This window comes from Hyperolius riggenbachi, chromosome 2, assembly GCF_040937935.1.
Source record: "Hyperolius riggenbachi isolate aHypRig1 chromosome 2, aHypRig1.pri, whole genome shotgun sequence".
NCBI classification, from domain to species: Eukaryota; Metazoa; Chordata; class Amphibia; order Anura; family Hyperoliidae; genus Hyperolius; species Hyperolius riggenbachi.
In genome coordinates this window covers 403,537,363-403,551,177 of record NC_090647.1, presented here as the reverse complement: position 1 = coordinate 403,551,177, position 13,815 = coordinate 403,537,363, and the positions used below count along the sequence as shown (strand labels likewise).

Below are 13,815 nucleotides of genomic sequence, written 5' to 3'. Positions count from 1 at the left end.
TAAAAACAAAACAAAAAAAATCTGAATAATTGCATACTGTGTCAGCTGATGGAAATGTCTCTACACTATGGCTTTGTTTGCTCCCTCACATGCTGTTTCTGCTCACACACAAGTCATCTTGTCACACATGGAGAAGAAGACTGGGGGCTGCAGCTTATGCTGTACAAGTGCCTGGTCTGTATGTGCTTTGAATTGCAGATAGATCAGGGCAACATATAATTTCCCATCAGCCAACAGACAAGGCAATAACCAGTTAGAAGCATCCAATGACAGGGTCCCAGTAAGCCAGCACCTATTCAGTAAGGAATCCTTGGGCTAGACTCCCTTACAATGCTACTGCCTACTGAGCGCACTCTGATGGCTGCAGCTCAAGCGATTTAAGTCTGCCAGGAGTGCGTGCAAAACATGGTAAATTAAATGTGTCTTGTCATTAGAAGAACAAAGAATCAAGCTTTTTTCACCATAAAGGTAAACTTTTGATTGACGTGAGCTTGTTGTATGTAATTCAAATGTGGAAACTGAGTCAAATTGTAAGGTTCATTTATGCCACATTATTAACAATATTATTTATTTATTTAGCACTGAGAACTTCGGCAGCATTTCTACAGAGTCACAAAATGTCCCTAAAAAAGATCTTACGATCGAATCCCTATAAAAGTTACCATCTAAATGTCCATACCATAGTTTATGGCCTATACGGGGGGGGGGGGGGGGGGGGAGCAGGATGAAGAATGAAGGGCAGTCAACTCATCAGTATGTTTTGTGGGATGTGGGAGGATACTGGGGTGCTTGGAGAAACTCCATTCAAACAAAAGGGAACATCACAGACACTACAGATGATATCCAGGACAGAAACTGGACCTGGTACTCTAGTGCTGTGAGGCTGTGAGGGCGAGAGTGCTAACCACTCTGCTCCTGGCTTTTATAATGCCTGATGTCTGTGAAAGTGAAAGTACATAAAGCAAAGTAAAAAGATGAAATAATGTTTGCTGAAATACTTGCAATATATAGAGCTGGAGGGGACAGAGCTGGATGGGACAGAGCTGGAGGGGACAGAGCCCAGCGAGTTCTGATAACAGGGCCAAGGGTTCATCACAAAAATGAATGTGATAAGATAAGCACCTTCCCTGTGGCTAATGTGTATAGGGGTCTGCGGAGACCACTTACACACTTGCCCAGCATGTAAAAATTAAGAGTCAGTAAACACACGTTTTGGTAAAATGTTATTACTGTATATGTAATTTTCTAGACATTTTGGTGGTTATTGTCCACACCTTTTGCCTTCCTCAGCAGCTTTGACTAAGTATGGCTCCTTTTCTGTTAACCTCTGTGACGCCAGGTAACTTTGGCCCCTGACAGATTATCTACATCAAGCAGGACTTTAGTTCCTGCTCAGAGATGTAGATAATCGTCTATTGCGGCAGATGGCCGCCACTCGCTCTGAGGTTCACTCCCGCACCAGTACTCATCGCTGCCCGTTGGAGGGGAACAGGGTCCCCATTCATTGACCTAAGTCCCAGTGTTAATGATCGCTGGCATCAATGAGATGCCTGCCTGCGGTCATTATAATACGTTAAGTTACACAGCCTTGCGTAACTTCCTGTTAGCGTGCTAATAGTACGTGCAGGAAAATTATGCGCGAGGACATCTTATGGCCAAATAATAAAATAACACCTGCATACTTTTTTTGTAATAAAAAGACCTACATATACCACTCATATACCATTAAAATTAACCCCTAACATCCCACACTCTCCCATAGTTACCCAAATAAAGTATAGGCAAATATGAAAATACAATAAAATAACAAACAAAATATAAATAGTTACCTTAGGTACTGAACTTTTTTAATCTGTATGTCAAGAGGGTATATTAATGTTACTTTTTAAATTATTGGCTTGTAATTAGTGATGGACACAAAACTGAAGAAAATGCACCTTTATTTCCACATAAAATATTGGCACCATACATTGTACTAAAGAAATATTTTAAATGAGATATTTTAATAACCGGGACAAATGGGCAAATAAAATGTGTGTTTTCATTACAGCAGCATGTATTATTTTAAAACTATAATGGCCAAAAACTGAGAAATAATGATTTTTTTCCCCATTAAAATGCATTTAGAAAAAATAATTCTTAGCAAAATGTACCACCCAAAAAAAGCCTAATTGGTGGTGAAAATCACAAGATATAGATCATTTCGTTGTGATAAATTTATTGGCGAATGAATCAAATGAGTGCTGAAAGGTGAAATCTGCTCTGATGCAGAAGGGGAAAAACCAAGAAAAAGATTTTAAATGGAGAACATACATTTGTCATAACTGTCATCCTTTTGCAGCTTGTGTCCTCTGTCCTCGCGTCCGCCTCCTTTTTTCTGTTAGGAGTACAGTTATCAGGCCCCGACTAATATTAGTCTTGACGTTTGAACCAGATGTAATGGCTCCGGCGCATGCTAAGTTGCCGCTTTTCAGATGCGCTGAAGGCGCTGTCTGGGAGGTAGGGGGTAGGGCTCGGAGTGCTGTGAGCAAGCTGCAGGAAGAAGGAAAGCCACTGGGAGTGCAGACAGCACATCTTGGAGGAGGCTACTGCGCATGCACATTAGTCATTATATCTGGTTAGTGACTAATATTAGGAGGGGCCAGAGGACACAGGCTGCAATGGACGACAATCACAATAAATATATTTACTCCCCCCCAAAAAATATTCACACAAGTTGAGTTTTTATTGACTGCAGCTTTTACACACTGGGCACAAATGTAGAATGTCTCTGGAAACCAATCTACAAATTGTCCAGAGCAGAGATTCTTATCTAATTGCTCTGATTTTGGTGATGATCAAATAGCACCTTAAACATTTGCTCCTATTATCAAGCACCTCACTGGGCAAAGCACAGCCCGAAAAAAGCTTCCATGCACTGTGGGATCGAAAGGGGAGGCTATGTCACCCCTGTGTTTAGGAGCTATGCCCCTACTGCTGATGGGTATGTGATATTATCCATAGGCTGCTCATTTTTTTCCTGCATCAGAAATTGCAGTGTCAAGTCATCCCATTGACTTACATTGCCATAGGATTTGGAATGCGAGAAACATGCACAATTTTGGTGTGTTCCCTGCCTTACAGATTCGACCATGCTGGAAGAATTACAACTGTATTAAGCTGGCTAGATTGAGAAGACAAGAACTTTTACAAGGCTGTAAACAGCAACAGTTATTTTAGTAAATACTTAACTTTCAATATATAGAAAAGAATTGACACACTTGTATCCACAACAGGCTCCCTTTAAAAACAGCTCACATGATCTCTGCTTGGCACTTGACATCCACAATGGCACTAAAGAGTATACTTCAGTACAGGTCATAGTCCTCTACAATATCCAACATTCCAAGCCTTAAAGCCATTTTATAGGCGCTGTTGACAGTTACTGAACTTTAGTTTGCAGCGTCCATCATATTTCTGCAGTATTCTTAGTTTCTGCTGAATCCACCATACTTGCCCACTGCTTTTCTTCATATTCACCGAGGGGGTGGATAAGGCCCTGGTTAGAGATGGTGAAAAGCAGTCAATAATCTTGACTCTTACATCATCAAGTAGAGCTGGTCAAGTGGGAAGATTTGCTCTGTATGTGAACAATGTGTTGATGGTATTGTTTTAATACTGATGGTTCCATTCAGAAAAAAATATATATTAGCATGGCAGTATCCCAAAAGATCACTAAAACAAGAAAAGATGCACAGGTTGCAATGTGCCAAAAACTTTTACATATGTAAGTGCCCTGTTTGTGGGTGGACCATTACCTGCAACTGTCAAGTCCCCATGCATTACAATAACTGCTGCTGCCAAGTCCCCATCAGCATACTAACTACAGCTACCATGTCCTCAGCAGCACACAAACTACAGCTGACATGTCCTCAGCAGCATACAAACTACAGCTGACACATAATCCGCAGCACAGAAACTACAGCTGACATGTCCCCAGCAGCAAACAAACTGCATCTATCATGTCCCCAGCAGCATACTAACTGCAGCTGTCATGTCCTCAGTAGCACAGAAACTACAGCTGACGTCCTCAGCAGCACAGAAACTACAGCTGACATGTCCCCAGCAGCACACAAACTGTATCTATCATGTCCCCAGCAGCATACTAACTGCAGCTGCCATGCCCCCAGCAGCACACTAACTGCAGCTTTCATGCCCCCAGCAGCACACTAACTGCAGCTGCCATGTCTCCAGCAGCACACAAACTGCATCTATCATGTCCCCAGCAGCATACTAACTGCAACTTCAATGCCCCTAGCACAGTGATGGCTGACCTTGGCACTCCAGCTGTGGTGGAACTACAAGTCTCATGAGGCGTTACAATACTCTGACAGCTCTAAGCATAACTCGGGGAGGCAGCGGCATGATGGGATTTGTAGTTTTGTCACAGCTGGAGTGCCAAGGATTGCCATCACTGCCCTAGCAGCACACTAACTGCAGCTGCCATGCCCACAGCCGCACACAAACTGCAGCTGCCATGTCCCCAGCAGCGCACTAACTGCAGCTGCCCAGTGTACAGCAGGGTACTTCACAATGCCAAAGTCTGGTCTGCTTGGCAAATCCCAGGTTAAGTGTGAAGACATAACATTGCACCTGTAAGATACTTGATGTGACACAATGGCCTCAATTCACTAAGATCATGCTAGTGATAAGGAAAGAGAAAACTTATCACTGCACATCGATCGGTATGTTCAGTGTTAATTCACAAAAGAAGCTTGCCTTGTTAAGGTGTAGATATAAGTTTTCACAGTGAGAGAGTTATCTTATCACTTAAGTCCTTAGTTACCTCCTCTGTAGTTATTTTCACATGCAGTTAATTAACAACCTGTCTTTAACTTTAGAATTCTGTCGTTATTTTAAGGATTGAAACGTTACCTTTAGAGATCTCACCTTAACTTAAAGAGTTAACTTTAGGTTTGCCCGAGGTAAAATGTTTCCTGAACAGGACATTCCTTATCACCATGGTGATGACTCTAGAAAATGTATTAAAGACAGGAGATAAGCTTAGTGAATTGAGGCCATTGTCTTGCAGTTGACCCTCCTGTCTGTTACAGCTCAGGAGTTATTGAATCTATGTAAACAATGCCAAGTATTTTTTGTATAGTTTCCTATATTTTTATTGTCCTAACATACTACAGAAGATTGTTTCCCAAGGATTTCAGCACTGCAAGGCATGGATGCTAGGCAGTACACTTGGTGTAATCTGTAATAGGAGAGCCGCACAATTATGTAGTGTGTATCTTGGAAAAAAAGAAAGGATAATGCAGTCATTGTAATATGGCCAGTCTTCTGAATAATTTAGTATCTGAGCATGTGATGTAAACAAATCTCCTGATGCAAGGCCTGCCATACATTGACCTTTTGGACCTACACAATTTGAGTAAGAGAAGTATAAATGAGAAAAGATTCACAACAATCTTATGTCATTTGCTGACACAGAAAAAAAAAATATAAAAAAAATTCTTCACAGTGCAAAACTGACATTTATAAATCACATAAAAACAAGGAACACCAAGAGCCCCAATAGTGTAATATGTACTGGTAAATGGTTACTAGATAGAGTAAATATTAATACTCACAAACCAGGGTTACCATTAGGCAACCACTGTAAAGGCAGGTGGGAAGATTTTCCTGACCCCACTCAGGAATAAGAAGTCGCTCTCCGTAGATGAGAAAAAGGGGTTCAACCCTCCCACCCAGGGTGGACTCAATATTATGCAGGAGAACAGAGGCGCCAAAAGGATAAAAGGAAGCTAAATGAGCTTAAAAACCAAATTCTTGGTAAATAGAGGAGGTAGTGGTGGACTTACCTCCTCCAAGAAGACACACAACGACTGTAGTAAAGACAGTCAATATATTTTATTTATGAACTTCAAATATGCAACGCGTTTCGCAGGTTTGATCCCGCTTCATCAGGCAATAACAACGGAGCAATAGCATATGTGGTCAGTAGAAGAGCCAGGCACCTCGCGAGAGGTAAAAGCAATAAATGCATGTTTGTTATAATGCCATCACAGAAATGCATTTATAACAAGCTTTAGGTGGTAGAATACAAATAGAACCATAAAGTGGGTCTCAAGCCAAGTAATGTGTGTTTCCTCAGCCTGTCTTATCTCTGTCACAGCTCTTCTGTGTACATGTTGTTTTTATAACAGGGGGTGGGTCTGAACCATGACTGGGAAGCATTAGCAGTGATCTCAGATCAGAGTAACTCAATATCTCTGGCTAATCCCAATGGTAATTATTAACAATTAAAATCATTTACCAGCAGACAATAGCCTTACATTTTAATGTAATCGGCTGAGACCAGGCAATTCCCTGATTCAATGATGCCCATTAACTCAGACAGAGGCACCTGCAGATGTTTACATTAAATCAGATCATGTGCACTTAGCTAAAAATAGTACAAATGTCCTCATATCCAAGATTTAAAATGGGAACAAACACACTTCTGCCAGTGCTAGTTTTGTGGTGTGGTGCTTAGTGCAGTACAAAGTTATAAGTTATATAGTCGACTGTATACCACCTGCTACCATACGCACCACTGTAGCATTTAATACAATAAAGTGTGGCCATGTGTGATCATCAATCAGTAAAATTGTCCAACTGACAGCTCCTGTTTTTGACTAACCTTTTGTTTCATTGATGTTTATATTGACTGCACCATGTAATTTATTTAATAAAAAGCATTAAGTGTATGCCTACCTTTAGATCAGACATTAAAGTGAACCTCCAGACTAAAAATCGACTCAGCAGCACTGCAAAGGCTTGGTGTTTCTTTAACAGTTTCACAGCATCAGAACTTTGTTTCTCTTATACCAGCCTCATTTTTAGCTGCACAGAAGAAAACTGCCCGGGCTATTTTCCCCTGATGCTGTGCAAAGCATGATGGGATTTCTGATGTTGTTGTTCTCGTTCTGCTGTTTTGGTGCAATTTTTTTTTTTACATTTTGAATTTGACATTTCAAGCCTAGCGCATGCAGCTGGGAGGGGTTTTTAGGACACAGGACAGTGGGAACTGTGTCTCCTGCTCCCTGTCACCTCCTTTCAATCAAAAAGATGGCTGCCCCCATGACAAAGATGGCAGCCCCCATGAATCACAAACATTTGCCTGTTCTTTTAAAACAGGGTGGGTAAAAAATTATATTACCTATCTATTCTAACTAACATAACTAATGTAACTTAATGACAGTATGTTTGTTTAGGCTGAAGTTCCCCTTTAACCATTTCAGCCTGCGGGGATTTTTCACCTTATGCATCAGAGCAATTTTCACCTCCCATTCGTTCGCTAATAACTTTATCACTACTTAACACAATTTATTGATCTATATCTTGTTTTTTTCTGCCACTAATTAGGCTTTCTTTGGGTGGTACATTTTGCTAAGAATTATTTTTTTATAAATGCATTTTAACAGGATTAATAAGAAAAAAATGGAAAAAATTCATTATTTCTCAGTTTTCGTCCATTATAGCTTTAAAATAATCCACGCTACCATAATTAAAACATATGTATTTTATTTGCCCGTTTGTCTCGGTTATGACACTATTTAAATGTTGTTCCTATCACAATGTATGGCGCCAATAATTTATTTGGAAATAAAGGTGCATTTTATCCATTTTGCGTCCATCACTATTTACAAGCTTATAATTTAAAACACTTTTGTAGTATACCCCCTTCAAATGCATATTTAAAAAGTTCAGACCCTTAGGTAACTATTTATGTTTGTTTGTTTGTTTGTTTGTTTTAATTGTAATTTTTTTTTCCATTAAAAATTTGATTTGGGTAATATTTTGGTGTGGGAAATAAACAGTTAATTTTTAATGTTATTATATGTGAAAATTGTAATGTAAAAAATATGTAGATGTAGTTTTACTATTTGGCCACAAGATGGCCACCTTGAGTTTATTTTTTTCTCCTTGTGCTTCTCGATCACCAGAAGCACAAGGAGGACGGGGAAACTTATTTTTGCAGAAAGACTGAAGCCTCTAGTAAGAGCGCTTCGGTTTTTCTGCTGGGGACACAGATCGGTGATTGGGAACCATGTTCCCGTTCACTGATCCCAGGGCTACCAGGGGACAGCACGGGGGCGCGCCCGCGATCGCGCGTGGGAGCGCGGCGAAGCACGGAATCGCAGTAGAGCAGCTGCCTGGACGTGAGGATCACATCCGGGCGGCAGAAATGGTTAAAGGATACCCGAGGTGACATTTGACATGATGAGATAAAGATGGGTATGTGCAGTGCCTAGCACACAAATAACTATGCTGTGTTCCTTTTTTTATTTATCTGCCTGAAAGAGTTAAATATCAGGTATGTAAGTGGCTGACTCAGTCCTGACTCAGACAGGAAGTGACTACAGTGTGACCCTCACTAATAAGAAATTCCAACTATAAAACACTTTCCTAGCAGAAAATGGCTTCCGAGAGCAGGAAAGAGATAAAAAGGGTCAATAATTCATAGATTTTAGCTCTGGCATACTTCAATGAATGTGTCATTGAGCAAAATCAATAAAACAGTTCAAACTTAAAAAATAGATTGAAACATAAAATAAAACTGTGGAATATCTTAAAAAGTCATTTTTAGGAGAAGGAAGATACAATCTTTTTTTTCATTAGTTTATTTTTGCCTCGAGTGTCTTTAAATTCAATAATAACATCTAAATGAATGACAATCCAGTAAAAATGAAGGTCCTTTTGATTGATGTTCAATCCCTACATTGTTTAAACACTGACTGGAAAGTCTGTTTTGCATCTTTTCAAGCAGGGTGTGTGGGGTAGGGGCAGTGGTACACAAGGCACAGCTAGCTCTGTACTGCATCAAGCATCTGAGGAATCTGATCAATTATGGTTCAAGGCGGTAAGTAGGTAAACCATCGGTATCAGGTAGATATTGATAGTTAATAGTATATGGCCACCACAACTGAATTATCCTGACCCTACCAGCTAACAATAACCAAAATACCAGTTAGTGAGATTGTTGTTAACTAGAGCTTGCAGCACAGAGAGAAAGCTTGTATCAAGCAAGACAAGAGCAAAATCAGGCACTTATCTCCTACAAATAAAGATTATACTTATTGTAACTGTTGCTCTTGGATGCTTATTTTGCACCTTTATGAATTCCGCACCACTATTACCTGCAATGCACAAGATTTGCAAGTTTCTCTGAAAGACAAAATGTGACAAATCTGAAATAGAAAAGAGAACTGCCTCTACAAAGCAGCCTGCATTCTTATTTTGAAGTAGTGCTGTTTCTGAACACCTTCAAGAGACACTTATAAATCAGGTTGTACAGCTGTACTATATTTGACACACATTGATCCTGTTTTGCGATTTTTGTTCAGTACACCTTTTATTATTATTTATTGTATTTATAAAGCGCCAACATATTACGCAGCGCTGGACAATAAATATGGATACATACAATGTAAACAAGGGGTGACAGACACAGACGTAGCTAATGGTTATACAACATAGCACAAGGCATACGCATGTTCATGTGATTTTACAGAGACCCATCAATTTGAGTCCGAGTTAGTCCATGGGAAGGGTGTCATAGCTAGGGTTGCAAGATGAAGAAGGACACACTAAGGAAGGTTCGTTTGATACACACACTGCCAAAGGCTTACAGTCTAAAGTACCTCCAGTATAAATGGCCCTGCCCACCATTCTCCTATTTAATTCTGAAGAATGTGAAATAAATCCTGCTGCCTTGACAAAATGCCAGCTGCAGAGCTACAATGTACAAGTGTATTGACATTCACACTACCACATATCTGACTGTAATTTATGATGCTGTCCCTGAAACTGTAGTACTAAGTGCATGTATGGTATAAAATTACCTGGTGGTGCTACACGGTCTTGGTACTTTGGTTCATATATGCTGATGGTTAACAAAAGCACTTGAATGGTCCCAATGAATATCCCAGCTAAACAGCCATAGAAGACCAAGTAGAATAAGAGGATTTTAACTGGAAAATACCAAAATTGAAAAGTATTATTATCTTCATACATCTATTTGACAGATAAGTATAAATAGTATTATACATTGACCTAAAACCAACCAATCAGCATTTTGATTTTATATGTTATAGCTCTGGATAGCTCTGAGCTGCTGATGTCAGAAGTATACATGGTTACTAAAGATGTCTCCTTGCTTTCTACTAAAACCTATAGACTGGAAAATGCACACTATCCCACAGCAGAGTGACAATGAAATAGATTGACTAAGGTACAACTAGAGAAAATTAAGTTATAAAGCCTAGTGCACAATGTAGCATTTGAAACATTCCCAAGCTTAATGAATATATGGAAAATGACAAGTGCCCAAACATCATTGTTAATTAAAAGCTGACTGTGTAATGATAAGCCTCGAGTTACAGAAAAGCCTCGGCACGTTTACTAGTATCAGGAAGAGGCATGTTCATAGTTAAAGTTGGTATCCAGGCAGCATTGAGCAAGTGTCAGTGACGTCAGGGAGATTTGGAAATTTTTTCCACAGCTCGGCCATAGGAGAGGAGGAAAGCACTAAGCAAACATGTTGCTTCTGTGAGCTCTACCCAGTTTCACTCTGCTTGTCACTTTACAGTCACACTTTGCATCTGGCAACACCATGTTCTGCATACTACATGCATTAAAATGCACAAAGTACATTGCTTTTGCAGTACCTTATTTCAGTAAGTTTCAGTTTAGTCTTATGTCTGAACACAAAAGAACTCTCTATGCAAACTCTGAGTCTGGACACCAAAGCCACATTAGTATAGCCTCAGCTACAAACAGTTAACACACCCAAATAAAGTGCCTCAGATGTTACCTCAATGAGTATTACATTCAGTGTATTACAGTAAGATATCTTTGGCTATTTGGTTACAGTAACACAAATACACATTTTAATTAAACAAGTGAAAGGTTTGCTGTATTTTGTAAATATTTAAGGTATGTAGAAATGACACTACAGAGGCTGCTCATCACGGGTAGTCTGTATCCTTTATAAACACTGGATTTCCTGCATTCCACAGTATGCTGCTTTTTGAAGTTGTAAACTAAACATCATTATATATAAGGGAGAACTTGTTTTATGATAAAACATTATACTGCATTTATATTTGAGTAATTTGGAGCCGATAGAATCAGTCTGGCAAATCAAAAGCTAGATTTGGTTTATGAATTAAGTATTGTATTAAAATTGTAACAACACTCTCTGGTAACACATACAGCTTGCTTGAGAATGTCTAGTTTACAGGGGAAATTGACACAAAAAATGACAGTTGGAAAATATGATCAATATAAAGGTTACACAGGCCATGGATATTAAAAATCCATGCAGTAATATAAAATAACTTCACCAGAATTAAAACAACAGCATTACAATGTTCTTCAGTGTGAGTTGCAATGAACTCTTGGCATTTATAGCCAGCATTAGGCAGCACACTAAAATGCTTGTGTCATTTTTCTTTACACAGAGGCATGATACAGGGATTATTGCAGCCTGAAATGACTCGTGATTTCAATGTTTCAAAAACTACCAAAGTACATACATTATTAATACGATATTTACACAGAGAGGAAGGGAAAGAGGCAAATGAGTGGGAGGCTGCTGAAATACTTTGAAATGCCTGGTCTTTTGTGCACCTTTGAGGCCTAACTCAAGTTACACCCGTTGCTAGGATACGACCTTTCGAGGACCTGTTCATTCCTGACAATTCTTCTCCCTCCAGCTAGCTACTACTATCTAGGCAGTGGATGACCTGAAAAGGCTGTGATTAGTGGTCTGTAATGTACAGCTGATTAGACAGTATCCACTTTATGTAGTCAGCCAACAGTAGGATCACCCTTATTAAATCTAACCTGTCACCTTGACTAACCTTGAGTAGAGATGCAGAATTGTTAAAGTACTCTCCTATTATTACACTGTCTCAACCGTTCCCCAGATATTCCGATCAGACATACTTTCATAAAGGTCACAGGGTTAGTTTTTTAATGGTTGCCTTCTCACAGTACGGAAACCACTATCTGCCTTCTGCGTAGTTTCCATCGCAAAGCTACCAACTGCATTGAGCCACCCCTCTTGTAGTGTAGAGGGTGACGATGACACGCACAAAGGGTTTCCCCTCCCTCTTGTCTCAGTTCTTATAGATTGGCTACATGGGCGTCCTTCAAAATGACCTTTCGCCCAAAGGATGCAATGAATAAATGCCAGAAACGGCAACATTGTTTTAACTACAACGTACCACATAACTGTATACTCAAATAGGCATCTATACTATTCATTTTAGAAGGAAGCAGCGCTACTTCATAAAGAGGGAGTTCCCTCATCAGCCATTGTGGCATCATCTGACAGTATCAGACAGCATTTTAGCGCCGTTCTCTTAATTCGCAATTATCCAGTATCTCCGGCGAGCACTACAGTAGATTATTGTTATAACGCTCCTGCTAACAGGCGCATAACCTTTCAAACCAATCACGATTGTAATCCTATCTGATACTTACACCAGCTGCCACCTGTTCTTCCCAAGAACTCCTTCTTCTCTGGATTCCAGATAAATTTCTTCCACCCTCCATCATTGTCCTTGACTTTATCCCTGGCCATGCTCTTCTTATTTAGTTTGTGCTTCTTGTTTTGGCTATCAGGAGTGCCGGTATGTACAGTCCAGCTCGATCTGCGGCGGCTACTCTTCTTCCTCTCCTAACAGAGACGTGCTTTTGTTCTTTTTTGGGCTTGCGTGTATCGGAAAGTTGTGCTGCTTCCTGGTTAGGAATAGACAGTTGTTACGGGTTTAAGGCTTGAATGTATAGCATCGGACTTGGCACTGCTGGTGGAAATCACATCCAGGGGAAGGGCAGGCAGCTGTTATGGTGTTATGACAGGCGCTGCCGTCGTGTAGCAGAGGAAAATCTTGGACCCGGCAAGGTCTTATGCTTTACTTCCCCTCTAATATATCTACCTTATTTCGTAGAGAGGCGGGTTTAGTAGTAAAATGCAACCAATAAGTGTGAAATGGATACAAGGGGAGGTGGGGAAGAGGGCGGAGCCTTAAAACTGCAGATTCAAGGACGAGGTGCTTGGAGTGCAGCTTTGCAGAAGCGTGCCTGACAAGATTCAGGCCCGCCTCATGGGAGAACAGATACCTCCCATAGTACCAAGGTGGTACAAAGTACAAGTTTGATAGCCCTGGGCCTTCTATGTAATCACTACTGCACAACAGTTCCCCTTATAATCTGATCATATGAAAAGCAAAGTGCCTCTGAACTTGTAGTTTACTTGGATTCGGTATTTTAGCTTTGTAGTCATTTTAGGTGACTGTAAATATGACATTCAATAAGGTGTTTTTTTCCCTCTGTGTCTGGTGCATTCCGCATACAGTGGGTTGCGCTATTAGGTGGATGGGCTGGAGATGAATCTCCCAGGCGTGGGTGGCATCACGACGCCGGTATGCCTCATGCCCTGCATACAGATCGGCGTCTGCTTCCTTGTGAAGAACAGACTAGCCACTGATGCTCTGTCTGCTATCTCAGACACAGCTGGTGGGAGGATTCGATGAAGGTCGTGAGAGGAGAAAATTACGCACCTGCTTCAGAGAGGAGGTGCAGGAATCGCTCACTTGCAAAATAAAATTGCTGAGCATAAAGAAAGAGCTGTCTGTAGAGTATATAGCATAGCGGGGATATTAGCTCTGCATTTCAAAACTGCATCTTATCTTATGTGTTTGAGCTTGCTGATCGCCTAGAACACACAGAACAGGATCACTGTGAAGTCAGGTACGCTTCCTCAGGACAACGCCC

At 40.4% G+C, this 13,815-nt stretch overlaps 1 protein-coding gene across 1 annotated transcript in view; it reads right to left on the bottom strand.

The window, feature by feature from the left end:
* The window catches only part of ATP1B1 (ATPase Na+/K+ transporting subunit beta 1), a 43,787-nt gene extending 30,816 nt beyond the window's left edge, over positions 1 to 12,971 (bottom strand). The window contains exons 1-2 of the mRNA XM_068269806.1: positions 12,523 to 12,971; positions 9,876 to 10,004 (exon numbers count right to left, since the gene is read on the bottom strand). Coding sequence (XP_068125907.1) covers positions 9,876 to 10,004; positions 12,523 to 12,622 — 229 coding nt within the window. The 5' untranslated portion in view covers positions 12,623 to 12,971. The remainder of the gene's footprint in view (positions 1 to 9,875; positions 10,005 to 12,522) is intronic.
* Positions 12,972 to 13,815: the final 844 nt, after the last annotated feature.